This window comes from Phalaenopsis equestris, unplaced genomic scaffold, assembly GCF_001263595.1.
Source record: "Phalaenopsis equestris unplaced genomic scaffold, ASM126359v1 Scaffold000203, whole genome shotgun sequence".
Lineage (NCBI taxonomy): Eukaryota > Viridiplantae > Streptophyta > Magnoliopsida > Asparagales > Orchidaceae > Phalaenopsis > Phalaenopsis equestris.
Genome location: NW_018164645.1, coordinates 2,820,588 through 2,848,085, shown reverse-complemented (window position 1 = coordinate 2,848,085; position 27,498 = coordinate 2,820,588). Strand labels below are relative to the sequence as shown.

The window sequence follows — 27,498 nt, the reverse complement described above, 5'->3', positions numbered from 1 at the left end:
GGAAGAGGACAGACCTTGAATTCTTGGAGGCAGGATAGGTAGAACCGCGAGATTGGGGAATCGTTGGCGGCTGATTTCGCCTGAATCTTGCACCGTACGGAGAATGGGGAAATTGTTTGCAAAACGGATAGGGGAGGGCACCGCTCGCTTGGAGGAGAAATTTGGGTGATGCGTATCTCATTCTTAGGAAACTGGAAGCTGGGACTCTTCGTACTGGGTAATACTTCAGCTTCACCGAGGCAAACATCGCCATGGAAAACGGTAACAGACATGATCCCTTGACGAGCCATCAGGATATTGGTAAGTTTGAACGGATTCGACAGAAAGCGCTAAATTTCCTAGCCCAGCTCCCGAATTATGGTGCAAAGCACCAACCAAAAACTGCTTTTTCTGAAATGGGCAGGCTTTCGACCTAGGGCTGGCGGGTTTTAACGACTACAATCTTTCTCGAATTTCAGAATTGGGGATTGTGATGAGTATTGCCTCTCTTCTCTTCAGTTGTTCTCCACTACCGCTCCGGCTCTATTTTATCGGGGTGTTTGGCTGCAAGTAAAGTAAAGATTTAAGTTTGCCTTCATTAAATCCCATAAATTTAAAATTATTAAATCTAAATATTACTAAATCTAAAATGAAGTTTTGTTTAATTAAATTTAAATTCAGTTAAATTCTTTTGCCGTTAAATCCAATTATAAATGGATTTAGTTAATCCTGATTTAATAAATGAAAGAAGTAAAAATTTAATTTAATTTAACGAATAATTTATCTAAGCTATTTATTATATTGGTTGGATTTAAGTTAAATATAACCTAAACCTTCTTAAAAGTGTCCTATCAAACACCCCCTATATTTTTCTTATCAGGGAAGGGCACTCGTCTGGTGTACATTCCAATGAACCAAACAAACTTGGTTAGTAGGTTAGCAGGTTAGTTTGCCGCCGTGGTGATCTATACGAGTAGGCTAGCTAAATAAAGGTGGTTCTAATCCTAAATTTCATATGTACGGAATACAAGATTTTTATTATGTATAAAAAAATGAATTTGATCCTTAAAAAAATATAATTAATTTTATTTTATTGTGTTATAAAAGAATTTTAATGTTATTTTTTTGTGTTATGAAAGAATTAGGTGTTATAAAGTTTTGGTGTGAGATACTTAAATTCATAAGAATTGAGTCATATGTATGTAAATACCCCCTTTTTTAACGGATTGTTTAGGTAAGTCTGACTCATGGGAGTTTTAATTGGCTAAATATTCTCTGTTTTTTCATTATTTAAAAAAAAAACTCAAAGTTATTTTGAGAATTTAAGTACCCCTAAATAATTAAAATATTTGTCAGAAATCTAACTAAACTTATGTGAACTTCCAATCTTTGTAACTTCCCTTAACATTGTTTTTATCTTTTTGGATCTAAGAACTTACTTGATTTATATATGATGGCAAGCGACACTGATCTAAAAACTTTCAAACTAGTGATTGTTCATTTATCCGGATTGACATTCAAGAGATGATAAACGACGTCGATTGGCATCCCTGTTATCTAAGTTGTGGGTCAGGCAAAAACGTTTCGATGTTTCTCATACGAAATAATCATCATTCGATGGCCTATTCTCTAGGTTCATGATATTATAAGTGAAACTTCTTTTATAAAAAGTACTCTTAAGTATCCCCTAGGATGTAATAAACCAGAGAGTTATATTGCTATGGGAGACTCTTGACACCATAATAAAAAAGTTCTTTTTGGTTCTCTGGTTATGGGTGGCTTATGTAGAGGTTCTCTTCGTGGAAGTTATGTTTCGAGGAACTTCAATCTGATCATGTTGACCCATAACACGAGGATTATCCATTGTTAGAATCACTTTTTGATGTCACGAGTATATAGTGTCTACCTACAAAGTTTATGGTTCGTCTGTAGCATCCCGTAGCTTAAGACACCCATCCAAAACTCTCTAACTAGTTTGGAGTACGAAGCTAGGGTTGACGGTGATTTAGTGTTACCCGAAAGAACCCGCCATAGAAGGGGCTCATTCAGAATACGAGACATATTTGGTGCCCATTCTCAAGTTTAGAAGTCACATGGTCAAGGGAAGTCATGGAGTTCTTCTATGTGCGCTGCGGGAAACTTAGTGTTCGTGACGTCTTGGCCGCTCCATGATTTAGGGCGATTGTTGGCAATGATCCGCCTTAAAATTATTTGTTTAAAATAAACATTTCATGCTTATTTTTAATCATTTTTAATGATAGTACACTTTAAAGGAATGCATATTTTATGTTTTCGCTTCAAGTACAATACATGATTTTTTTTAGGAATAAAACAAAAACGGTGCAATTTGGAGTTAAATCGATCAAGAAAGAAAATTCTGATCTAGCGCATTTTGAAATATCTTTCTATGTTTAATATCCATTATATTTATCTCTTATTTTTGAATGAAATTGCACTTTAAAGAAATGTTATTTTCCTGTTTATTTTGCAGGTATAACACTTGGAATGAACCGAAGCTGAAACAGGGTGAAACGGAGCTCAAATGGAGCAAAATAGGTGTGTTGCCCGCAGAGTGGCGCTATAGCTCCCAAACTGGCACTATAGCGCCAGTCATAACTAGAAACAGGTGTTATAGCGTTGTTCTGGCACCATAGCGCCCGAGACAGTTTTTGGATGGCTTTTGGGCGATTTCGGGTCATTCCGGGATGTTATGGAAGATTCCAAACAACCTGCACGTCCCATTGAGTGATTCAATGAATCTAGACACATGGAAAGAATTTTGGATGAAGAGATGTGTCTCTTAGAGTGAAGAGGTGTCTCTTAGAGTGAAGAGGTGTCTCTTAAAAAAAGAGGTGTTTTGTCTCTTTAAAAAGAGAGGCTTGGCGCCTCTCATGACAAGTAATTAGGAAGCAATTAGGAGGAGTTTTTAGATGGATTTTAGAGAGAGTTTGGTGTGAGTTGGTGGAGATGTAGATTTCTCCATTTTCTGGAGAGAGTGGTGAGAGATTTTAAAAGATGAGTAAGAAAGTATGAGTGGCGCATGAATCGGCAGAAGACTTTGTTGGAGAGATTATTCACCTTTCTTTGAGAGAGAAAAAACTAAGTAATCTGTTTTTCATTATCTTGTAATTGTTGTAAACACTTTCTAGTGAATTTTCTTTGATTTAAATGAAGTATTCTGTTGTGTTTTATCCATGTTTCATAAGTAGCTTTCTTTATTCTTTTCTTTTAATATGAAGTAGTGGCATATATAGGAAAATTTGTTTTATGATAGAATTATTTTATTTTCATAAGATGAGTAATATTTCATTTGCTTCATTAACATAACTTAAGCGGCAATAAATTATGATAAAATTTGTTGCAAGTGAAATTAAGACTTGGGAGAGCATTAACCTTACAATTTGAGTGCACTTACATTGACTGATTTGCTAGAAAAATAGTTTAAGTGGCAATGCAACTTTTAAGAAAAAAAAAATTTGAATGATATGTTTCTATTAGATGTCTTTAGGTGGCAGATAGTTGCATAAAACTAATAAAATATTAAGCATACATATACACTCAAAAGATAGTAAGTAGACATATGTTCCTTGTTGGCACATAATTTATTACTTAATTCAATCAATTTTTCTACTGCTTATGTCATTATTTTCATTTTACTTTTCTTTTGCAATGAACTAGGTGCATGTTTAGGAATTTAGATTTGCTTAGATATTCTCTTATTTCATTAATGTGATGATATTTTCACCGGCTCTTAATTCACTTTGCAATTGGTCATTTGTGATGTTTAAATCTGTCGTGAAACATAATGACCAAGTAGGAGTATAATTTCACCAACTAGTGAGTATCACACTTGACGTTGGAAAGAGCCATTGAGATCGTATGAGGGGAAGTGCAAATAGATAGGGAAATAAGTCTTGATGTGCTTATAATTGATGTTTCTAGGGTGACAGGCTAGATTCTTTTGTTAATTTTATTTTGAGTTTGGATCTACAGGTCCCTAGCAGGTCCTATAGAGAGAGCACAGTGAGTAATCTAGAAGTATGAGGCTAGAATCTACTCAGCACTACTACACAAGTTGGAACAAACTTAAGGTTAGCCAATATTTTTTGCTAGCACCGAGAGGGGATGAAGAATATGTATCCTCCCATTTGTCACTAGCTACATTAAATTCTAAGCATTTCATTCCTACACATTATCTAGGTAATTGCATAAGAATTGTAGTTTTTAACATCTCAAAATTCTCCAAACCAATTTATCCAGATAAGTTATCTTTATATTTAAGAATTTTATTTAGGAATAGTTATTAGAAAAGCCACTTTAATTGACATTTCAAACTAAGGTCTGATAGTAGTAAACTAGAATTAGCTTAAGGGATTTCTTACATCACTTCTCTTTGGGATCGATACTGAGGTCTTTAAAGAAAACTCTATAATACTTGAAACGATACGTATACTTGTGTAATACCTTTAGTGTGTAAATTATTTTCTAAATTTTATAACATTTCAATTTGCACACTAGCCGCTAAATATAAATTAGGTCAAGTTTTAAACCATCTTTTGGAAGCTAAATTACTGTGTAATTGCAGATCGGGTCAAGTTTTTTACGTCGTTATCGGGGACTTCACTTGAATTAATGTGTAGCACTAAGGTCGTTGTAGTATAGTGGTGAGTATACCCGCCTGTAACGCTAGTGACCTGGATTCGATCCTAGGCAACGATGCTAAAAACATGATACGACCCTAGTGCTACACACAAATTCAAGTCATAAAGGCCACATGTGCCTGGATACTTTCGCCAACAAACCAATCATCTCAAGACGTGTGGTGTTTAATGAAATCCACTTCCCGTATGCATCTTACCCACCTTCCAGTAAACCTAGTCCACATAAAGACATGCCCTTATTACTCCCTGTACCCTCATCTTTTGATACCTCTTCTCAACAACCCTCCACGCCACATCCTACAACATCACTCAACTTCAATCTAACATTTTATCATCTAGCACCACCTATAACCAGACAACCACAACAACTCTGATCATTTCATCTACCTCACATTTCCCAACCCAAGACAATAAGATCAAAACTGACAGCCTCAAACCCAAAATCAGCTACAACTTGAACACCACCAATGAACCTTCACCACCTACAACATATACACAAGTACAAAGATTACAATTCGAGAAAAGTTGTCTAATAAGTTTATGGCTCTTCAATAATAAGATAAATGGAAGTTATTCACATCATCATCACATCATCCAATTCTAGTTTACAAATAGAATTTTAAAATAAATTTTCAATCCAATGGAACCATTGTCCGATACAAGGTCAAGTTGGTAACCTAAGGAAACACACAAAAGTATAGTATCAACTATGCAGAAACATTTAGTTCGAGTTCCACCATGCCTATCATTTGAGCACTATTATCTATAGCCCTTAAGAAATTTTGGTCAATCAAATAACTGGATGTCTCCAATGCTTTTCTTGCCCTCGAAAGGGCTTCGCAACTGATTCGTTGAGTTTCATGGTGAAAATTAAACCGTGTTATCTTGCTGCATCTGAGGTGATTGAGGGCCTGCACGCAAAAAACCCTGCAGGGAAGTTTTCAAACAGTCAGAAAGGATATCCGATAGTAGAGACATATAGGGAGAGAGTTTATGTGGCTAGTTCCTACATCGAGTTTCGAGGGCTAGGACCCACAAGGACAGGAGTTCCAGCGACTGGGCCCAGCAGGGAGAGAGTTCTAACGGCTAGTGGACTGCAGGGGCAGAAGTTTCTACAAGTAGCTCTTGGAGGAAAGAGTTCCAACAACTAAGGCTTGCAGATAGAGTAGTTCTGACAACCAAAAACTGCATGGGAAGGAGTTCCAACGGCTAGGGCCCTACAGAGAGAGTTTTGGCAATTAGCTCCTGTATAAAGAGTTTCGAGCACTAGAGCTTGCAAGAAAAAACTGTCAATTGTAGGGAATATGAAGTTTCTGGGGTAGGAGATATTCTTCTCCTTCCCCGGAGACTCTTTTTCAAGGCTCTGATACCATATAAGTCTTGATAATTAAGCGGAATAATTTTATTGATACAAAAGAGGGTATAAATATAAATAACATGAATTCTAAAAAAGAAAAAATATAACACTCATATCCCCAAGATTACAATTAATCAATTTATGATAACTACCCAAAAATAAAAAGAAAGGTTTATAAAATAGAAAATACATAAAATAAAAAATAATCAGAAAAAAAATAAATCAATATTGATAACTTCTAACAATAAGATTTTATGTTTTTAAGATATCATTCACCTAATTATTTGCGGTGCATGGTGATATAACATGAATTCCAAATTCAGGCAAACAAACTACTAAGATCAATTGGCCTCATGGCCTAATAAAAAATTGATAAAATATTTCAATTTTATCAAGATCCGTTTTTATATTTTCCATTGAATCGGAATTGAGCATTGGCATTAAAAGAGTCCAAAACTAGACCAAAATAATCAAAATCTCCAACTTCCCCATCTCAGTATAAAAAAGTGGAGCCTGATAAAACCGAGCAATTGACTCACAGAGACAGGAAAAGGCCCAAAAAAAGGACACTTGGAACAACCCAACATACGATCAATTACTGCTACACAGATTCATCCATCTAGGAAATAAAAACGTTAAAAATTCAGGTTGAAAATGCCATGAAATCAGTACACCATTAAGGTTATTTGCAAATTTAATGAGAAATTCAAATACTAATGCGCTATAATAAAGCACACTTTAATCCAAGCACAATAAGGGGTCTGATCCCACGTTTCAACATATTACTCAGTAGTAACATATAAGAAAATGCACCCATAAAATACAACACCAGAATGGTTGAAGAAATTAAGCAGTATAACAGCTCAAGCGAATATCTACACCATCAATAGTCTTCTCCTCTGGATATGACCTCTTTACAGGTAGGTCGGAGCAATATGGTGTGCTCGAACTGGGCCACATAGCTTCCCTTCACATCACACAAGGGAGGGTATGGCTGCCAAAAGTGTGCACCAGCAAAAGAGTTTAATCAGTTACAAAGTGGCAAACCGTTTTTCTTGCGCTATTATATAGCATTTCTTTAGGGTTTTGTTTCCATCAGCATTAGTTTTTTGGTGTCTCAAGTCTGAAGGTTTATTTAAGCCATTTTATAAAACAACCTGCAAGCTATTTTGAAGAAGATATGAAAGGCTTTAGATCAAAAGAGATGTATAAATTCAGCTATTTTGAAGAGGATATGAAAGGTTTTAGCTCAAAAGAGAGGTATAAATTCACGCTCCAAGATATGTTTAGAGGTTCTCTCTTTTTGCTATAGAGAAGTTTCAAGTTAAATAGTTGTGAGCAAGCTGACAAAAGCAGCTGCGAGTAGAGAAAACTCCTTTGGCCTGAAGGGAGAAATATTCTATGTTGTATTCATCTTAAGAAACGGAGGAATCCTAAAATATACCCTAAAAAAATGAGATAAACACAACGATGATGTTCTCTATAACCTTGAAACAATACTCTCCATGCCTCTTCAAGCCTCTGCAACACTCCCTTCAACTTTTTAAGACAGACATGTGAAACTTGGCCTAATTAACAGTTAAGGACATAAAGAGAAACCTAATAATTCTCCAAGTTAATTTTGGATCAAATAAGTTTTCTTCATTATAAAATAATTATAAAACAGCAATCTTGTTTAGAAAAATCATTCAAGCACAATGTATGCTACATACACCCATCTAGAAAAGCAAAACACTCTGCTCCCACAATTCCCGTCACGAACATGGTATCACCTAGAAATAATCATGACAGCTGTTGAAAAAAATAAAAAGTTGTGTCATCATGATTTTATTAGGCCGCATGCAGGTGCCCAATTTAAAACCGAACGTTGTAGGGTCCAGGCTGAAATGCCCATGTGGTAAGATTGTAGGTCCACATAAGGTCATAAATTATCTGATCTCAAAATAATTTAACATAATAGCTTAAAATTCATACAGCCATTCAACCTGATCTTAAGCTGGGCTAGGCCTAGTTATAGAATTGCTTGATTGATCTTCGTTGGCCTATTTAGCTTAATTTAAATTCAACGTAAGCCGTCCTTCAGAATGAATTACTAGTCCAATCTATAAAAAAAATGTCCATACAAATATACACAGATGAATTTTGATATATCAGCAGCCTTGATTTGATCAATAAATAGTTCGATTTAAGCATGAACCAGGCTGAGTTTGGCTCAACAATTTTGGTCCAAGATCAATCCAAGCCTATTACTAATTCAATTTTCAAGCAATCCTAATCTTCATGTCAAATTCATAGCCCAAGTCTAGTTCAGTTCTAGTAACTATGATATGAAGAAGACAAGAAAGCCAACACATTTTCATGCTAGCCAAAAATCCATCCAAAGCATCTGTTTACCTGAACCTTTGATAGCTCCACGGATAATCAAAAGATGGATCTACATGACAGTGAAAAGGCTAATATTGCTTTGAAAAAAGGCATGAATTATTACTTAATAATCCCCTGACTCTTTGCAAGAAGCCATTTTAGTCATAAGGTATACAAAAGTGTCACTTTAGTCACCTGATTCTTTTAATATGGGTTGAAATAGTCCCCAACAGACTATTTTGGCCACAGTTAAACAGTCCGGGTCTAATTTACCAGTTTTATAAACTTCGGGACTAAAATGCCCCAATGTAAATAGTCAGAGGACTCTTTTGGCGCTTTACTCCTTAACAAACTTTAATGGCGCAATCAGTGGCTTTCATTGCAAACATTAAGCCGCGCTGGACACGCCATTAAATTTTGAAAGAAATGGCGAACCTCCTTTTTTACAAAGATGCTGCTACAGGTATAGCTAAGTCCATTCGAACTTATTCAACAACCAACAAACTATACTCTTAGAAGTAAAACAAAAACATTGTTAGGCCAACAAAAATTTGTTGAATGATATGCATACCTGAACAATACCAGCATCACACAAATTCTTCAGTGCCATCAAATATTTTGCCTCGCCGAGGCGGTCCAAGTAGCGCCGGCAAAATGCCAGTGTTGAAAAATGCTTATTTATGGTAGCAAGTAGTTGTTTTGCTCTGGGTAACCTTAGTGGTATGTGTCCAACGTCAAAATTTTTCATGTAATGGCTGCATTCAAGGTCTTCTCTCACAAATCCTTTGCCTGCCCAAATGACCCAATCACATCAGTCCTATCCTCACAAAATAGAGTTGAGTATGAATGCGTTACCATTAAGTTTAGATATTCAGCTGTCATATTTAAAAAAGCAAATTCTTCCAATTAAATGGCATGCATCTAAAGTTATCAATTGAAATTTATTAAAATACAGCTTAATCCAGGATCAAAAAATATTCATGAGCAAATCCAAATGTCTACCAGTTGAGCCAAAAGTTTCAATAGCATAAAATTCGCCCTCCTCCATCTTCGTTTGCTCACCACCTTTTACAATAGGAACAGACTTGCCAGCATGAATTTGGTAAGGTCCAATACTATGGCCATTCAAATTTCTGATGCTTTTAACTGAAAAATAAGAAATCAATTACCATGTTAAAAACATAAATCATTAGAATTATTCAAGAATATATTTCAATTTCAAAAAACAATCAATAATTTTAGGACATCGCGAAACTCATATTAATATTAACCCAGTGAAACAAAAAGAAAACTCTAGACAAAACTATAATGATCATCTATTGTTAAAATTAATTATTTAAATTAATTATATATTTCGGGTCTACAATAAACATGGGAACAACAAAATATAAGGAAAAATAGAGGAATGCACTTCAAATTCTTAACTTGAAACGTCAATATTCACTAACTAAAATTTTGAAGTCTATTCTGCACATCAATAAATAGAAGTCGAACTTGCATCAGTTATATTTAATCATGCAAGAGTATAACTGCACAAAAATACTACACAACATGCCTTGGAACACTTTCCCGTTGATTTCAACTTCGTAAGACTCCATAACTTCTTGGATTGCAGCACCAACATCTGAGAGTCGTACATCTATTCCAGATTCCTGCACATATCGTAAACATCAAAGCTTATTAAATTTATGAAGCTTAAAACTTATAAGAATTTTCTTTAACATAACTACAACTAAACTTTGTTCAGAAACCTACCCAAAAATTCCACTGACCAGGAGCGAAACCTAAAATACTACAGTAAAAAATTATGCCAGCTGTACATCAAGCTTACAAAAACGGTAAGGAGTAAACAGATTAGATGAATGGATAAAAATTGTCAAATTAATAATTTTCTTTCATGAAGCAATTCCATGCCATTAACTAGCCAAAACTTAAAAGTAATTACTGCCTAAGGGTACAAGCATCGCTAAAAACAGAAAACACCGTATCACTGTAATTAAGAAGCCAAAGATCAATTCAGTAAACTAGATTAAACATAATATTTATAATTTACATTAGTAAAATTTAATACAAATTAATATGAAAACACAAAACTCACAAATAACAACCGAAAAATTAGGATTTCTTTGGTTTTCTAACTCAACAAAACTTTATTTTAATCAATGAAATGGTAACCTTAGCAATAAGCATCTTATTGCCGGTTCAAAGAACTTAACTTACACTTCCTGCAAGTCAAAAGTTAAGCGAATGAGGCATAGTGCGGATAACAAATCAATATGCCTATCTGCACAGAAACCATATAATCTGAAATATATCGAGGTCAAAAATACCCAAATGATGTTTTTTTTTCCCCTTAAAAGAAAGTTAAAAGTTTGCACGGTTGTTTCAGCCATATCACATACAGTAGGGAGGATAGCAATGTAAGAAATCTATAAAGATGAGTGTATTAAAATGATAACAAAATGAACTTATAGCATCTCCCATCTCTATTAGTTTTTAATTAATAAATGAAATCTAAAAGAACAATAGATGCAGTATAGTACATACCCTGATCCCAGTGTTTGTGGCTTCCCTAGAGGCTTCAAGTAACGGATGAAACATGGGATTAAATGCAACAGTAAATGCACAGTCAACTATATGTCCTGAAATAGAAAAAAGCAAATTATAAAATAGCAACATAAATAATAAATATTATATAGAAAAGACCAAAATGATCTCCCAACTATTTATGAGGGGCCATTTTAGTCCCATATTATTTAAAAAAGCTGATTTAGTCCTTAAACAATTTAACAGATACCAAAGGAGTCCTATCAGCTAAATTCGTTATTTAAAATTGTGCAATAAAAGACGCACTTGGAGCCCAGCTTAGCACCTTTTATAAAAAATCGCAATGAGGCTTGTGCATTTTTGCCCCAGGGCCACCCAAGCTAAGCTCGCCTCGCCTCGAAAGCGTCTCAAAAATTTGGGGCTAGCCGCAATTTTTTTAACAATGCTAAAATAATATCAATATACCTCACTTATCAACCCTCAAAACTCAAACACTAAATAGTAAGAAATAAACTGAAGAAGCATCCATAAAAATTTATGTACTTAAAATTCTAACTATCGTTACAGTTATTATTTTAATTTATATTTTTATTGATCATTATTTATTAGAAAAAAGAAACATAGCTTAGACTAAGTATAATTAACAATGAGATAATATAGACATGACTGAGATAAGGTGGCCATAAGCAAGTCATTATTTTGATAGTTATAGTGAAAATTAATTAGGTGATGAGAGTAATATAGACATTTTCATTTAAAAGTTAAATATTGATAATTTTTATATTCTTACTTAAGCTGGGGGCAACAAGAGTAGGAGAGAAAGACTCATATTGAATTTATTTGATTGTTATAGTTTAATATTTTAGTATTGTATCTTGATATCTTAGCTTTAATAGTTTACATTTACATAACATATCTTATTTTATGATTTGATATTAAAATATTAACATGTTAATTTTTTTAAAATAATTTGCTACTTATAATTATGTTAAAATATTATTCTATTACTTTTTTGAAGTGTTAATATGCTAGAATATTAATTTGAATAAATAAGCATACAAAATATTTTAATTAGCGCACAGAGGAATAAAATAATAGACAATACCTCATCTTTTGATAAAGAATAAAGTATTAGGATCAAAATCGCAGCATCCTGTCAAGAGTTACCAATAGTTTAAACAACATTCATTAATTTATTGATCATAATTGTCAAGAGTTACCAATAGAATAAATTATACTTCACACTTTATAGTTTAAACAACATTCATTAATTTATATAAATTTTTAATTTAAGGCTTGCGCCTCAAAAAAATTTTGAGGCTTACAAGTTGCCTCTCAGACAAAAAATGCCTCAGTTAAAAAGGAGAAAATTTTTAAAATATATATTTTATTCTTTAATTTTTTGGTAACACAAATAGCCTAATTACATTATTTTCTTGTGTATAAAGGAGTGGATTAAGCATAAGGATTGAGTTGAAATAATTTTTTTGTTAGGCATTTCTATTACCTTGATTACAATATAACGAAATACATGGAATTTAATCTTTTGATACAACGGAATCAAGACAAAAAAAATATCAAATAATATTATTTACTAGGAAAAAATTTAACTCGCTCACCAATCAAATCTCAATTTAACCCTATTGTATGTGAAATTAGCTATTTTTCATAAGGAAATGGATTTATTTTTTTTTTTTTTGGGTTAGTTTAGGCGGTGCAGCTATTTTACTCCCTATTTAAAGAGTTTGGGACTAAATTAAATCTTTACCATAGCCTAAGACAAATTATCCCTTGTAAAAAATCAAGGAACCATTTTGGTCATTTTCTCTAATAGAACCTTTTTGGTCATTTATTCAAATATTGTACATATTGTACAAAATTGGGAATAAAAGAATAAAGAAGCCAACAATCTTAGAAGAAAAATATCACCAAATGAAGAGAATACCATCAACGTGTGTTCCAAAATCCAACTTCATCACATCATCATATTGAAGTACAGTTTTATCACCGGAATTAGGAGTCCAATGAGCTGCAACCCTAGCAAAGTAAAGATTCAGCATTGCCACCTAACATACATAAAACTGCACAGGTTTGTGATATATCTCAGCACAGCTTCCACACAAGCACAAACATTAATACAATAATTGAGAGGGACAGAAGGCGGGAAGGAGAATATAACAAAGAGAATGCTAAAGTAGTACCAATTCAAAGAACACCCTGTAGGAAAGGCAATTCCTGATTGAAGTCCACTCTCTTTAATCAGTTTCCGAACCATATTTTCCAAGGTTTCACAGAGTTCAATCATTAACATTCCTGGCTTTAGGATGCTCCGAATATAATTCCTAACCTAATCATTGATGAGATAAATGCTATGTAGTTATCAAAATAAAAAACAATATGCTCCTTTTGACATAATCATTAGATTACAAAAAGGGCTAACTTAATATTCACCAGAACTAACCTGTCTATGAACTTCAGCGGCTCGACGAACAGCATTGTACATAGATTTTTCTAAGCGCTCGAGCTCTCTTTTCTCTTCAGCAGTTGTCCTCCACAAGTTGCTGATCCAAAAATTCTCAAAATTATAAGTTCAAATATCTAGAACAAGAACTGCAAAACAAAGTTTCATACAAAATAAAGTCGTGATTAAAAACATGATTTAGTTAATATGATCATTTTTCATAATATCCAAGATTTTCAATTGTAATTGAAGCTCTACAAATATCTTCAAATGGATGTAAGTCCTTACATATCTGTAACTTTTACATTCATGATAAATTTTTGGCATGTAGCAATTAGAGTATAAATTTACCACTTGCACTAATTTGAGAAATTTAAATTTTATAGAATGTTCTTACTCATCCTTGTATTGCTGAATTTCACCCACAGGAAATTCCCCTGATGAAAATAATTCATCAACAGGTATTGACGGTGGATCACTCTGCTGAAGGGATTGAAATAATGGTAGATTAGTCCGCTCAAGTGGATCATTCTTTTTCCTGCAAAAAATGAGATAACCATTATAAAGAAATCCACTTAAAGTTATGCTAAAAGAATTATAAGGCACATACTTTGATTTGTTTCTCTTCTTCTTCTTTGTAGACCCTGATCAAAATATCATGAATTGAGCAAGTAAGTACGGTTTCATACTTTTTTCTCTATATCATTTATACACAAAAAAAGAAAGGTGATTATGAATCTTATAAAAAATTTTAGCTTAGCTTGGGATTAGAATGAATGACTTTGAGTCAAGGATAGACCAGATTGTTAGCAGCAAATGAGCCTAATAAAGAAGCGAATGAGAATGTCAAGAAACAGATGGTGTCATAAGTACTAGAGAGCGAAAATAATCTGAAATGAAGACAAAAAATTTGGTAACCACTTCTCTCAAATCCAAGAAGTAAAGTGGGTATATGATGTTCCTATAATTACAGCTTTGTGTTGATTTTTAGATCGGCAAATGAAATATCAAGGCTTTATAGTAGTAATGATTCATAATAAAATGGCTGAAGAATGAGAAAAAAGATTCTTGTGTAAAACTAATAGAACTCTTCCCAAGGGGAACCTTGCTCTTTGGAGTTCTCATTGTTTTACAATTGGCCAAACAAAGACTATAGTATATTTAAAATGAATTACTATAAAAAGATACTTACGGAGAGATGGTACTACTAGTGCAAGCAAATCTAACTTCATCAGATAACCTCTTCCTTGTTCTTGCTTGGTCTTTTCTTGCTTGATTGCTTTGATTTCACCATTTGTCTCGATTGTCACCATAATGCTAGATTGACTTCTTGGAAAACTAGATTGGCTCGGGTAAGAAATTTTTTTAAGAAAAAGAGAGGTGCTTCTAAAGAAAGATGGTGAGAAGATGGAGTTTAGGAGAAAGCAAGAACTAGGCCGGGAATTTCAATATAAAGCACTAAATAGATAAGGGAGCGAGAGAGGGTGAGAGAAATTTATCATGCAATTAAATAATTGATTCGTTAAATGAATGAATAAAAGTCCAGTACCAAACGCCAGATATATTATAGCCATAGAGGTTAATCTAAACACATGTGGACAATCAAATAAACATTTATATAATAACTTACTAAAGAGTAATGCTATATCTAAGAAGCCCTAAAATCATAGGATCAACTTTTGACCATTAAAAACTGCTATCATGGATCTTGCTTATCATGACATCGTCAGCATTTCAAGAAATTATTACTCGTTCAAATTTGGTTCTCACCAAACTTTGTGGACCTTGCCATCATTGATTTCATTTGGAACTTTATAATTAAGCTCATTGGGGCATAGATTTGTAGCATCCATGTTGTTATAATGTGTCATTATAAGCTCTAAAAGCCAAATGGACATTTTGTTCAAGCCCTAAACTTGTGTTGAACTTAATTTGGGCTTCCTAAACTGCTAATCCTATGGCCAGCCAGCTGTTGGAGCACTCCTTTGGCTCCTTTTTCTCCAAAATTTCCAAATTTAAATAGGTATCTAATCTACGCCAATGCTTCACATTTCTGCATGTTTTTCAATGTTAATTCAGTTTCAATTTTTTCAGATAAATCAATAACATTTTGTCTTTATTTTTTTTTCTTGTATAAATATTTATCTTAAGACTCCAATTTACTAATTAATTGAAAGAAAAAGTCATCTATATTTCATTTTCTATGTTTAAAATATCATATTATCATCATTGTTAAAAAAAATTAATATTAACAAAGTCTTTATTACGAGGGAAGGTCTGTCGTACTATTGTCCACATTATGTTAAGGTTCAATTTTTATGTTTTAGTTCTATCTTTTTATATGTTTTTTTTTTCTATTTGTATGACAAACTTGTAATTATGAAAGGTCTTAGCTCTAATATAAAAGACATTTTGGTTGTTTCAGGTAGGCGGTTATTGGAGAGTTTTCGTGCTTCTTCTGAAGGGTAACTCGGTACTCATACCTCATTCCTCGCTACTACATCCTGAGATGGCTCTCAGGCGGTGCTTTGTCAATAAAGTTATTGTTGTTCTACGTGCTAGTTTTCTGTTCATCCAAATCCACATACCCGCTGGCATCATTTTGGTATCAGGGCTAATGGTGGTGCACCCCTTTCAACCAAGATAAGCTCTCGTGCATTTCTTTATGTTCTTTCCTATGTTTTCTTCTTGTTTTGTCTTATGTTGTGTTGTTGCTCCATTTTTCGAGCTGTAAACCGAGACTCAATTTTTTGGACTGGTTTCTCTTCTTTCCTATATAAACCCTTAAATCATATCTTGCTAACATAGTGCAAGAACAGAATATGGGTTCTTCTTTGTTGTTTTTTTGTTTTCGCTTTCCTTTTTTTTTCAATTTTTGTGTTTCCTATCTAGTTTTTATGCTTAAAACCTTCATCTCCAGCCCAGGCCCACGTCGTTCTTCTTTGTCTGGCATCCTAGTGGCTGACCAAAGATGACTACACGAAGAACTATTGCTCGTCCCAATCAAAAACTCGTATGGGAGGTTTACAATGAGAAATCTGGTGTCTTAAAGAAAGAATAGCTATTATTGAACATCAAAAATTGGAAGAACTTCGGGTGGATCAGGAAAATAAAACTCTTAGAGGAAGAAAATGAAAACCCATTTCATCAAGAATCCTCAAATTTCGATGTGTTTGAAAGTTTGATGTCAGAATCATCATGGACACTTGTATACGATTAGCCCATGTATAATAAGAAGAAATGAGTTGGAGTTCCCAAAGTGAAAAGTTCTCAAGTCGACGCTTGGCAACACGATCTAGTGGAGTTCAATGAGAACAACATTCAAATTAGAAGGGTTCCTTTAGTCACTAGTGAAGTATATGATTCTTATCAAATCTCATGTGGTCCTATATTTCTGGCGAAGCAATTTCCATCGACTTTGAAAAAAATGTCGACACAATCTGACGAACTATGTTCATTATCTTTGACCCATTGCCACAGCCAGAGTTCAATCAAGTGTTACATTATCTTGAAGAGCATATAAGTATGGAATAATATTTGGATGAATATAATGATCAAATATTAGTAGTGTTTTTCCGGTCCGTACCAATCAACATGAAAACTTGAAGATCCAGCACTCCTAGATGGGGAAATAGGAAATTCCTTTCATAAGCTATATGAAAACCTTATTTCGGCAATGAAAAATGCTGGATATGATCAAGGCTTAAATGAAAAAACCAAAGTTTCTATCACTGATTTTGCATCATGACTGAAAAATTTTCCTTAGAACATATGCTAGAATTTAGTTCATATTCATCAGGACTGAGTTCTCAAGGAAACAAAGATTCATGCAGTGAAGTACAAGAGTTTGAATTTTGCACGAAATCTATTACTAGCTCCTTGGAACCTTTACATCTCGTGAATGCAACCAACAATTCCGAAGAGCTTTTGTTGCTTGTAAAATTTATTCATGTTCTTATGTCAATCTGATAATTGTATTATTGCTAAAGGCTCTTGCCTAAGTGAAATTGAGGCCTGCAAAAAGTTTAAATCATTAAAGGAACAATGTTTACAACTAAATAAACTCCAAACTCAGATTTCTTCAGATATCACCTATCTTGAATTAGCTAGAACAGATGCTTGGATCACTGATCCTGACCTACCTGGAGATTAGAACGATACCATTATTTTGAAAATCTATGTGGAAGCGTTAGTACTATTGTTGTCCACATTATGTTAAAATTCATTTTATATTTTTAGTTCTCTGATTTTATGTGTGGCAAACTTATAATAGGAAATGACTTAGCTTAAATAAAAAAGATCTATAGGCTCCAACCCCAGGAGAATGATGCGGAAGCATCAGTAATATTGTTGTCTGTATTATGTTAAAGTTCCTTTTTTTTATTTTTAGTTATTTGGTTTTATTTGGTTTTATGTGTTTTCTATTTGAATGGCCAACTTGTAATTAGAAAGGCCTTAGCTTTAATATATAAAATTTGTAGGTTGTTTTCGCTAGGCAATTTTTGGAGAGTTTTCTTTCCTTTCCTAAAGGGTGTTCAGTACTCGTACTGCATTCCTTGTTGATGTATCATGAACTAGCTCTCAGACGATATTCTACCAATAAGGACAGTACTCATACCGCATTCCTTGTTGATGTATCATGAGCTAGCTCTCAGACGGTATTCTACCAATAAAATTCATGTTGTTCTTCTTATTGTTTTTTTTTTGTTTATCAAAACCCACATACAAGCCAGTATCAGTTTAGATTTCCACTCTCTTGACTTAGTTATCATATGCATCTTCTTTTTCTCCTTCTGTGGTTGTAAGTGTACTATTCAAATCATCAAGAGTTGGTAACACAAAGCCAGAAACATTGCTTGCCACCTTTTTTGGGCTAGCTTCCTAGAATTCATAATATAATGTAAATTCCAATAATATTTTGTTTTACAATTAACAAAACATTTATAATACATGATGAGTTTAGTACTTAGTCCGCAACCATGTCTATTTAATCATGCATGGTATATTTTTAGACTCCCTAAAAATTTTATCACAATCTTCTTAACAAAACAATCACCTTCACATAATAATTTCACCTTAACATAAAATTTGGTAAAATTTGGTTCACTTAAAATTTCAATTTGCCTACTCTAACAATTAACTCTTGAAGATAAATAAATTCAAATATACAAATCTACCATCTTATCTTATGATAATTACCTCTTTTGATCCATTTCATCGTACTTTTAAGGTATACATCCAACTATTATACAACATTATCAAGAAATATAGTTGAACTTCCTTTATGAATCAATCCATGCAAATACATGGAAAACCTGGTAAAAATTCACCTATTTTTTTAATGCTATGCAACCTCAAATAACAAGGAAATTAATATGGAAATTTAAATATACATTTGACTAAAGTGAGCTGGCTTATGGCTTATCCTTTTGCCCTGTTGGCATGATTCGGGAAGGGACTTCATGTGAATTTGAACCAATGAAGGAAAGATAAAAAGGGTTTGTAAATTTTGTTTGCATCAGAGCAAAGTTTGTGTTGTGTGTATATGTGACCAAGTTGCACTAAAGCAAGATTCATTATACCGGATTGCATGCATATTTTTTTAGTCAAGCATAACCACACTAGCTTAATCCTCTGCATGAGTATCAAATAAGAAATATACCTCAAACCAAAACTATATTTCATTTTTGCAGGAACTATCAGATACATCGCAATACTCAAAAGTGATGGCATATTGTCGTCCACAGTAACTGTGCTTTAGACTCGATTAATTTGTAGAACACAGTAAAAAAAAAAAGGCATGTCACATGTGACAAGGTTTAGCATGCCATGGAATAGCATGCTAGTATAATTAAGCATTAAAAAAGTTCATTATAAGTGTGAAGATAAATAAGCAACCTCGCACTTCATCAACTGTTGAATCGACTAGCACTTCTTCATCATCTTGCAGAAGAAAGTTGGATTTCTTGTTCTTATCAGAGTAACATGAAGGCTTCTTATCATTACTTTCTTCCATTGACAAATCAATATTCGCATAATCCTGCAGAATTTACATACAAGACACAGAAATCACGTAATGAAAGAATTTGATTAGGAAATAGAGGTAACTCAACTAGAGTTATATTTGAGTACTTAAAGGACAACTAGACAGCTCAATAGCCATTTATAGGATTGGGTGGCTTAATACACGCAGGAATAGAAATTAAAAGCTTCGGCAGTCCAATATGAAATCAATATTAATTATGGTGCTCATCCCAAGTAATTAATTCCTGAAATAAATATCCTAATATAGTCTTCAAAAACACCAAGGCATGCTGACAATGTATAGGCACATAAAACAGTGCCAATAAATTGGCATTGAAGTTCACCTTAAGTAATTAATTTACAGTTTGCCATGCTAATCAAATGAGCAAATGACCAAGGGCTGTAAATGAGCAAGTCAAGCTAAGTGTTGCTTTATTCAAGCTCGTTCATATATTTTCTTATCTACTATACTAAAACGGGAAAGAGATCTAGGATTTGAATTCAAGCTTATTTATTAAATTTATTTTCAATTTTGCACCGTAACAAGCTTTAATCAAGTTAAAACAATTTAAATTTGAGTTTCTAACGATTTAAACAGACAGAACATAAATGTGAACAAAGATGGCCATCAAAATTTAAATAATTCATTTGCAATCGTTCTACCATCTATTTGATATCCAATATCACCAAAAAAAGATAGTAGCTTAGCCATTTGTATACTTATAGTCAATTGATTTATCACTTTTAAAGTGTATGAGATGGAAGAATCAGATGCAATAACATAGTATAAGTTATTAAATAAACAACAAAACATCATTATATGGTAATTTATCAGGTTTTTCACTAAGCACTTGTTAAATGGCAAGCATTAAGCAAATGAATCTGTTAACTTACAAATGATAGTAATGATAAAAAGTCCTTACAAAAATGCCAATTCTTAAACATTAACTAGACAAGCAAAGAAAGAATGCTACAACACTATTATTGTAGGGTATTCCAAAAATTTTTAAATAAGAATAATCAGCATAAGAGGAACAGCTTCACTAAAAATACTTGTCTTGGAAGAGAAACATGTAGTAATATCTCATTAAGATCACATGGTCACAATCTCATGGAAAGAGTAGTAAACACAAAAAAAATAAAATAATTTGACATTCAAATACAAGATTTCATGAAGTTCAAGTGTTTGTTCTGCGAAGCTCAACCTGGCTTTCATTTTGTTGAGCAAGATGTAATCCATTCAAATCATGAATACACTTTGTCACAGCTTCAAAATCAGTTCCACCCATATCCACGATGCTCGGTACCACAGTCTAATGATATCAGCAGCCAAGTAAACAATTTAAAATCAAGAAAGTCGATGATAAAGCCTCAAACAGCGAATAAAAACATGTACGCAAGCATCAACCTCTACCTTGAAGAAACCTTAGGTTAGGCATTCACATCTTCCAAGGTGACTATTATAGGAAGTTCTGCTTATTTCATTACCTCTAGGTTGAAGAATATACAGTAAGCAATAAGTTACAAATCATAAGCATTCAAATTATCCAAATGTTTTGAAAGTAATGCACGAAAGTCTGATTAACCCACAATATCAATGGTTCCCAACAAATAGCAATATTACATAACCAACATTGTGAAACTCAAGAGATTACCTTGGTTACAAAGCCATTCAAGCTTTAAGTATATATTGGAGAGGGATAGAAAGAAAAAGATTGAAAAGCTAACAAGCAACTTAACTAGTTTTATTTTAAAGCACCATGAAGGTGCTAATATAGTGTGAAAAGAAGTGAAACTAGAACCAACTGTTTTGCTATGAATTGGTCTCGTTAGTTAAGAGGATGAAGCAAGATGGGTTTACATCACAAATTTCTTAATTGAATTATATGCTACTAGAAGAGTAGATTAATCTTGTGATTCCACTGCGACTTTAACACTAATAAACTCAAAAAAATCAACAACAAAATAGAAAGAAAGCAGCAAATATTGACAGTGATTATTTGATACCAACAAATCAGATAATTTAGAAATCTCATTTTAAGACTATCCCTTAAAACACCTTTTACCGACATATAATGACAAGAATGTAGATTTTTGGGATCATAAACTTTTTTTAGCACAGCTGGATAATCCAAAGGACTTTCACTTAAGCATGTTTTTGTTTATAATTGCTTAAAGCACCTCTTTCAACAAAAGGCACTCCCAATGTCTCCTCCACATGGCTTACATGGCCCTTCCCATGAGCATCTATAATATCTACATTGTGCTTGATGAGATCATGTTTTTCAATGGAGATATTATCACCAATTAGAACAATAATTGCATTCTCATTTTCCACGTTGCTAATAAACTACAATACCTTGACTGTATTATATGCTACAAGGAGTAGATTGATATTGTGATTTGGCAATGTTATCTAATATCACCTGGAACAAATACGATTTATATATAAACCCCATTTTAAAATTAGCACTTCCATGCCTTTTCAAATGTAAGAAGATAATTGTAACATTTTAGCTTGCTTACTTCATCGTGGCACATACTGTTTTTGTAATTTATTTGCCAATGCAAATAAATGAGCAAAAGTTAGTCCTAAGAAACTTGAACCTCCTGCTGTGTCCGAGTAAAAGATTATGGAGAATTATAACCTTAGTTTCTCCGATATACATAAGAAAAGGTCCCCCAATTTATATAAATAAAAAATCTAGGGAAGTAAAAAATAAAGAAAACTTTTAAAACAACTTCAATAAAAAACTGTTGATATTGAAAGTCATTCGAAGGCAAAGCCCCCAAATCCCCAAAAAGGAGGCTCATTGCCCCATTACAACCCTTGCTATTATTTCAAAATGAAGGTAGGCCTTAACTTTGTCTGCATGATGCATTTTCATAGTAGGAAAAAAAAAAATCACACATTAACCTATGATGCAAATATAATCCTGATTAAGGAATCGTGCAGTGTTGGACACACCTCAAACACCGACACTTGCCCAACACGCCCCGGAGAAGTGTCTAATACGGCCTTGACTTGCCTGATTAAAATAGTATTAAAAAAAGACACGCATGTTGGACACTCATGTCTTTTTTTTTTAAATCTTTTTTAAACAATAAACATATTTGATATATATTTTTATTTAAAGGTTAAACCTATACAGATATATATATCGGTTATATTTGCCACTTCGCCTCTTTAATAGTTAATGCTTACTTTTTATATGTAATAAGCTAAATAATTATCTATGGAAATCTTAGTTTTTGAAAGTTAATATCATTTAATTTCTTCTTTTTTGCCTTATTTTTAATATTTTATTTCTAATTTTTATATTTTTTAAAATATATATTATTATAATAACACATCCGCCGCGTCTCCATGCCCCATACTTTTAATAAATGAAGTGTCATGTGTCCGTGTCTTATCGCGTCCATGTCCTTGCTTCTGTATCCATGCAACATAGACCTTAACAAATACCAAATACAATAATAAAACTTAATAAAAATGGTGATAATAATGCTATGATAAGAATGTTAATTCCATTCTAAATCAAACCATCATAGGTTATTCTATTGATTATCACTAACGAAGATACGACCAAATGTGGATCGCTTAATCAAAATACTTTATCTTGGAGAGGATTTCATAAATACCACAATGACATTGTATTCTTTTATCTACCTTTTTCGTAACTCATGTATCAACTATCATCACATAATATATATGAGGATCCCAAAAATAATCAAAAAGCCAAAGTATGCCTATTTATATCATCATATCCATGTTTTTGGAATAATAGATATATAAGTCTCTAAACATGGAAAGATGAATTATATAAGTATCTAAACATCCCAAAATTAACTTTTTAATTAATCCAATATGGTTAGCAAACTCACTATGAGATTTAGATCCATTTATATTCAATGTAATCAGATCCTTTATCAAATGAAGGTTTATTTGTTAACTCGTGTTCTTCATCTATTATTAACATGCATAAAATCATTATAATTAATAAAAAGAACTTTTAAGAGGAGAGCAATATAATAATAAACTATCTATTATAGTGTTGAATGATAGTTTAATTTTATATCCAGTTGAGTTGGGAACATTAAAATAATACAGGACACTCATATCTGAGAATATAATTAAGTAAAGAGAACTTCATATTTAACTTAAATAGATTTTGTTATTCTAATTCATGTTTAGTGTACATGCTAACCATTTAATCCATACTAATTGTTAATACACTTTACAGTATTACACAAATGCATATAGCAACAACAACAAGGCTTTATCCCGCCAAGTGGGGTTGACTACATTAATCCTTTTTCAACATTGTGTCCTGTTGAGTGTCATATTTCCATTTAATTCAAACAAATTAAGATCATCTTTTATAGAACATGACCAAGTCTTTTTAGATCTACCTCTACTTATCTTAGCATTAGTCAAATCTAAAACATTTATACTCTCCTAACAGAGTCATCAAATGATCGACATTTAATGTGACCGAACAATCTAAGGAGACTCACTATAATCTTGTCTGTCATTGGAGCTACACTAACCCTTTCATGGATATATTCATTTCGCATTTTGTCTCTATATGTATAACCACTCATCCACCCAAGCATTCTCATCTCAGTAACAATTAATTTTATGTTTCTCTTTTATGGGCTATCATTCTGCACCACAAAGTATTGTAGATCTCACCAACATCTTAAAAAATTTTCGTTTAAGTCAAAGTGATACTTTTCTATCACACAATCCTGTCTGTCATTGGAGCTGCACTAACCCTTTCATGGATATATTCATTTCGCATTTTATCTCTATATGTATAACCACTCATCCACCCGAGCATTCTCATCTCAGTAACAATTAATTTTATGTTTCTCTTTTATAGGCTATATCATTCTGCACCACAAAGTGTTGCAAATCTCACCAACATCTTAAAAAATTTTCGTTTAAGTCAAACTGATACTTTTCTATCACACAATAGACCCAATGCATTCCTCCACTTCAACCATCCAACTTGAGTTCTACTAATATCAACCCGATCTATATCACCATCACTTCGAACAATAGAACCAAAATATTTAAAACGTTCACTCTTTTTAATGGCTTGATCACCATTGTTACTAGATCTACTATTGCTAAAAATATATTCCATGAATTTAGTTTTAGATCAACTCAAAAGAAAGTCTTTAGACTCTAAAGTTGACCTCCAAAATTCAAGTTTTTCCTAAACTCTCTCTAGTTTTATCCACAAGAAAGATATCATTAGTAAAAAGCATACACCAAAGTACATCCTCCTATAAATGTCCAGTAAGAACATCCGTAACTAAAAAAAAATATGTGGGCTTAAAACCCATCCTTGATGTAATCCAAATTAAAATAGAAAAATAATTGATCAATCGTCCTTTTGTTCATACACAAGTAATAGCTCTAACATATATATCATTAATGACTTCAATATAAGCAATATCAACACCTTTCTTTTCTAAAACTTTCCAAAGTACTTCTCTTAAGACTTTATCATAAATCCTATGTAAATCCTTTGTAGTCTTTCTATACTATTCCATCAAACCTCTTAAGAAATGTATAGCTTCTATAATAAACTTCCGACATGAATCCAAACTGATTTTTTGAAATATTTGTATCACGTCATAACTTATGCTCAATTATTCTCCCCTATAATTTTTAATGTATAACACATTAACTTAATTCCTCTATAATTTACACACTCTTGTGTATCTCATTTATTCTTAAAAATAGGAATCAATATACTCTTTCTTCACTCATTTGACCACTTATTTGTTTTTAAAATAATACAAAAAAATTAGTAAACCAAAAAATTCTCATATCTCCTAAATATTTTTACAACTCCTAAAAATTTTCAAACTAAAATTTGAGAGTTACTTAACTTACTAAACTCTTTAATTTTATTTTAAAAACTAAAAAGATGTATGAGGAGTAGAGGAAGAGTCTTTTAGTCCCCATTTTTTAAAAATAAAGGGGATGCACAAAACTGTGCAAATTATAAAGGAATTAAGTTAATGTGGCATACTTTAAAATTATGAGAGAGGGTAATTGAACATAGGTTAAGACGTGATAAAAATTTCTCATAATCAATTTGGATTTATGTCAGGCAAGGCTACTATGGAAGCTATACATTTATCTATACATTTCTATACATTTATTGAGAGATTTGATGGAGAAGTACCGAGAGAGTAAGGAGGATTTGCATATCATTTTTATTGATTTAGAAAAAACTTACAATAAGTTTGCAAGAGAAATTCTTTGGAGAGGTCTAGAAAAGAAAGGTGTTGATATGACTTATATTCAAGTCATTAAAGACATGTATACTAGAGCGGATATATAGATATCTAGTGACAGAGTTGTAACTATGGATGATCAAATCATGAAAAGGTGTGAATGTTTTAGATATTTCGGGTCTATTGTTCGAATTGATGCTGATAAAGATGGAGATGTTATTAGTAGAATTCGGGTTGGTTGGCAGAAGTGGAGAAATGCATGAGGTATATTGTGTGATGGAAAAAGTACGGCTTAGACTTAAAGGAAAATTTTATAATATGGCGGTGAAACCTACAATGCACTATGGCACAGAACGTTGGCCTTTAAATGAGAAGCATAAAACAAAGATAAGTGTTGCTGAGATGAGAATGCGTAGGTGGATGAGTGGCTTGACACTTAGAGACAAAATGCGAAGCGAATCTATGAAAGGGTTCGTGTAGCTCCAATTGCCGGCGAGATTAGTGAGAGTCGTCCTAGATGGTTTGCTCACATTAAAAGTTGATCATCTGATGATCTGGTGGAGAGAGTAGATATTTTAGATTCAACTTATGTTAAGAAAGACAGAGGAAAACCTAAAAAGACTTGGGCAGTGTAGAAAAAAAGATCTTAATCTATTAGAATTAAATGAAAATATAACACTCAATTGGACTAAATAGAGAAAAAGAATTCATGTAGTCGACCCCACTTAGTGGGATAAAGGCTTGTTGTTGATGTTCTTGTTCTTGTTGTTCTATTGGAAATCATCGAGTCCTACTGTTTTTCAATATTTCGTTCTCGTTAAAACTTCCTCGACTTTTGTTTTACTAATGCGGTGGTGGAAATAAAAAACTTTGTTATTATTTGCGACATCAAGATAACTAAAATTAATTGTATTTTCACAATTTTCGTTGATAAATTTATCAAATTATCTCACCCACCTATGTTGAATATCTTCATCTAAGTAAAATAATTTTTTTTATTTTAATCTTTAAAACACTTTACACAAATCCAGACAGCAACAAACCGAATTTTAGCATCTTGATCTCGGTCTCAAGTTAAATACACACTTATAATAGGTTCTACCAATAACAAAAAAAGTTATATTTAATAAAAAATTCATACAAAATTACTAAAATAAATATGACAAGAGTAATTTCACTAATAAGCATTTGTTTAAGCAAAATAAACTCCAATTAAAAGTTAATCCCAACTATGGAGCTATTAGTTATCATTGCATCGCTATTGGACTTCCCCTTACCTAAGCACGATGCCTTTGTTTATTCCCAATCAGTTATTATTTAGACAAATATTACTTGATCATAAACAAGCCACACAGGCATTATTAAAAATGAACATATGATACAAATGTGGGCTAATGATATGGGATATTGTCAATTACTAATTGATGTAAATTCAAAATACTTGCACAATAATAACTCAACATAATCCATCCTTTAGCTGCTAAGGGCTATCCACCCAACACGCAGCTCTTTCATGATTAGAACAAGAAGAATCTGAGGTTAGGGTTTACCTTGACTTCAACCAAACGAGAAGCCAGTTCCTTTTTCTACGAACTCCTCTCGCTTTCTCTCTCGATCGCTCTCCCGCCTGCTCCGACCCTCCAACCCTATCAGTTTCCTATGTCTCTCGCTCTCGCTCTAGCTCTAGCTCGCTTTCTCTTCTTCCGCTTCTCGGACCCCCTTTAATGCAGCGTCTACTTCTTCCTCACGCTCTAGCTAGCTCGCTTCTACGGACCAGATGCCCGCCTCAAGAAAAACTTTAGATCTTCGCCGCGTGCCTCCCACGAAAATTTTCGGAGCATTACTGT

The 27,498-nt window shown here is 33.0% G+C and overlaps 2 protein-coding genes across 6 annotated transcripts in view; both read right to left on the bottom strand.

Moving 5' to 3' along the window:
• LOC110022878 (RNA polymerase II C-terminal domain phosphatase-like 1) overlaps window positions 1-313 on the bottom strand; it is an 82,555-nt gene extending 82,242 nt beyond the window's left edge. Inside the window, exon 1 of the mRNA XM_020722010.1 lies at window positions 15-313. Coding sequence (XP_020577669.1) covers window positions 15-290 — 276 coding nt within the window. The 5' untranslated portion in view covers window positions 291-313. The remainder of the gene's footprint in view (window positions 1-14) is intronic.
• A 170-nt stretch (window positions 314-483) lies between these two features.
• LOC110022879 (methionine aminopeptidase 2B-like) lies at window positions 484-27,498 on the bottom strand. 5 transcript variants are annotated; one of them, XR_002293820.1, is made up of 14 exons: window positions 27,202-27,498; window positions 20,599-20,706; window positions 19,268-19,409; window positions 13,980-14,013; window positions 13,767-13,907; window positions 13,370-13,469; window positions 13,110-13,255; window positions 12,854-12,945; window positions 10,909-11,003; window positions 9,917-10,013; window positions 9,364-9,507; window positions 8,933-9,150; window positions 5,651-5,857; window positions 5,436-5,567 (listed from the first exon to the last, which is right to left on the bottom strand). XR_002293820.1 is itself a non-coding variant. In XM_020722014.1 (13 exons), the coding sequence occupies exons 2-13, from the start codon at window positions 20,680-20,682 to the stop codon at window positions 523-525; spliced, it is 1,314 nt and encodes a 437-aa protein (XP_020577673.1). In that variant the 5' UTR covers window positions 20,683-20,706; window positions 27,202-27,498; the 3' UTR covers window positions 484-522. The 5 variants fall into 5 exon arrangements, 4 of the variants coding, with proteins under 4 accessions (XP_020577673.1, XP_020577671.1, XP_020577672.1 ...); XM_020722014.1 differs by lacking the exons at window positions 5,436-5,567; window positions 5,651-5,857 and adding an exon at window positions 484-543; XM_020722012.1 differs by lacking the exons at window positions 5,436-5,567; window positions 5,651-5,857 and adding an exon at window positions 6,653-6,991.

Bases quoted from the DNA above. Each gene is read 5' to 3' on its own strand.
- LOC110022879 (XM_020722012.1), bottom strand. From the start codon at position 20,682: ATGGGTGGAACTGATTTTGAAGCTGTGACAAAGTGTATTCATGATTTG. The intron at 11,004-12,853 runs GTATTCTCTTCA...TTTCTATTTCAG, and splicing joins TTTTGGAACACACGTTGATG to GACATATAGTTGACTGTGCA. The intron at 9,508-9,916 runs GCATGTTGTGTA...CTTATTTTTCAG, and splicing joins CAACGGGAAAGTGTTCCAAG to TTAAAAGCATCAGAAATTTG.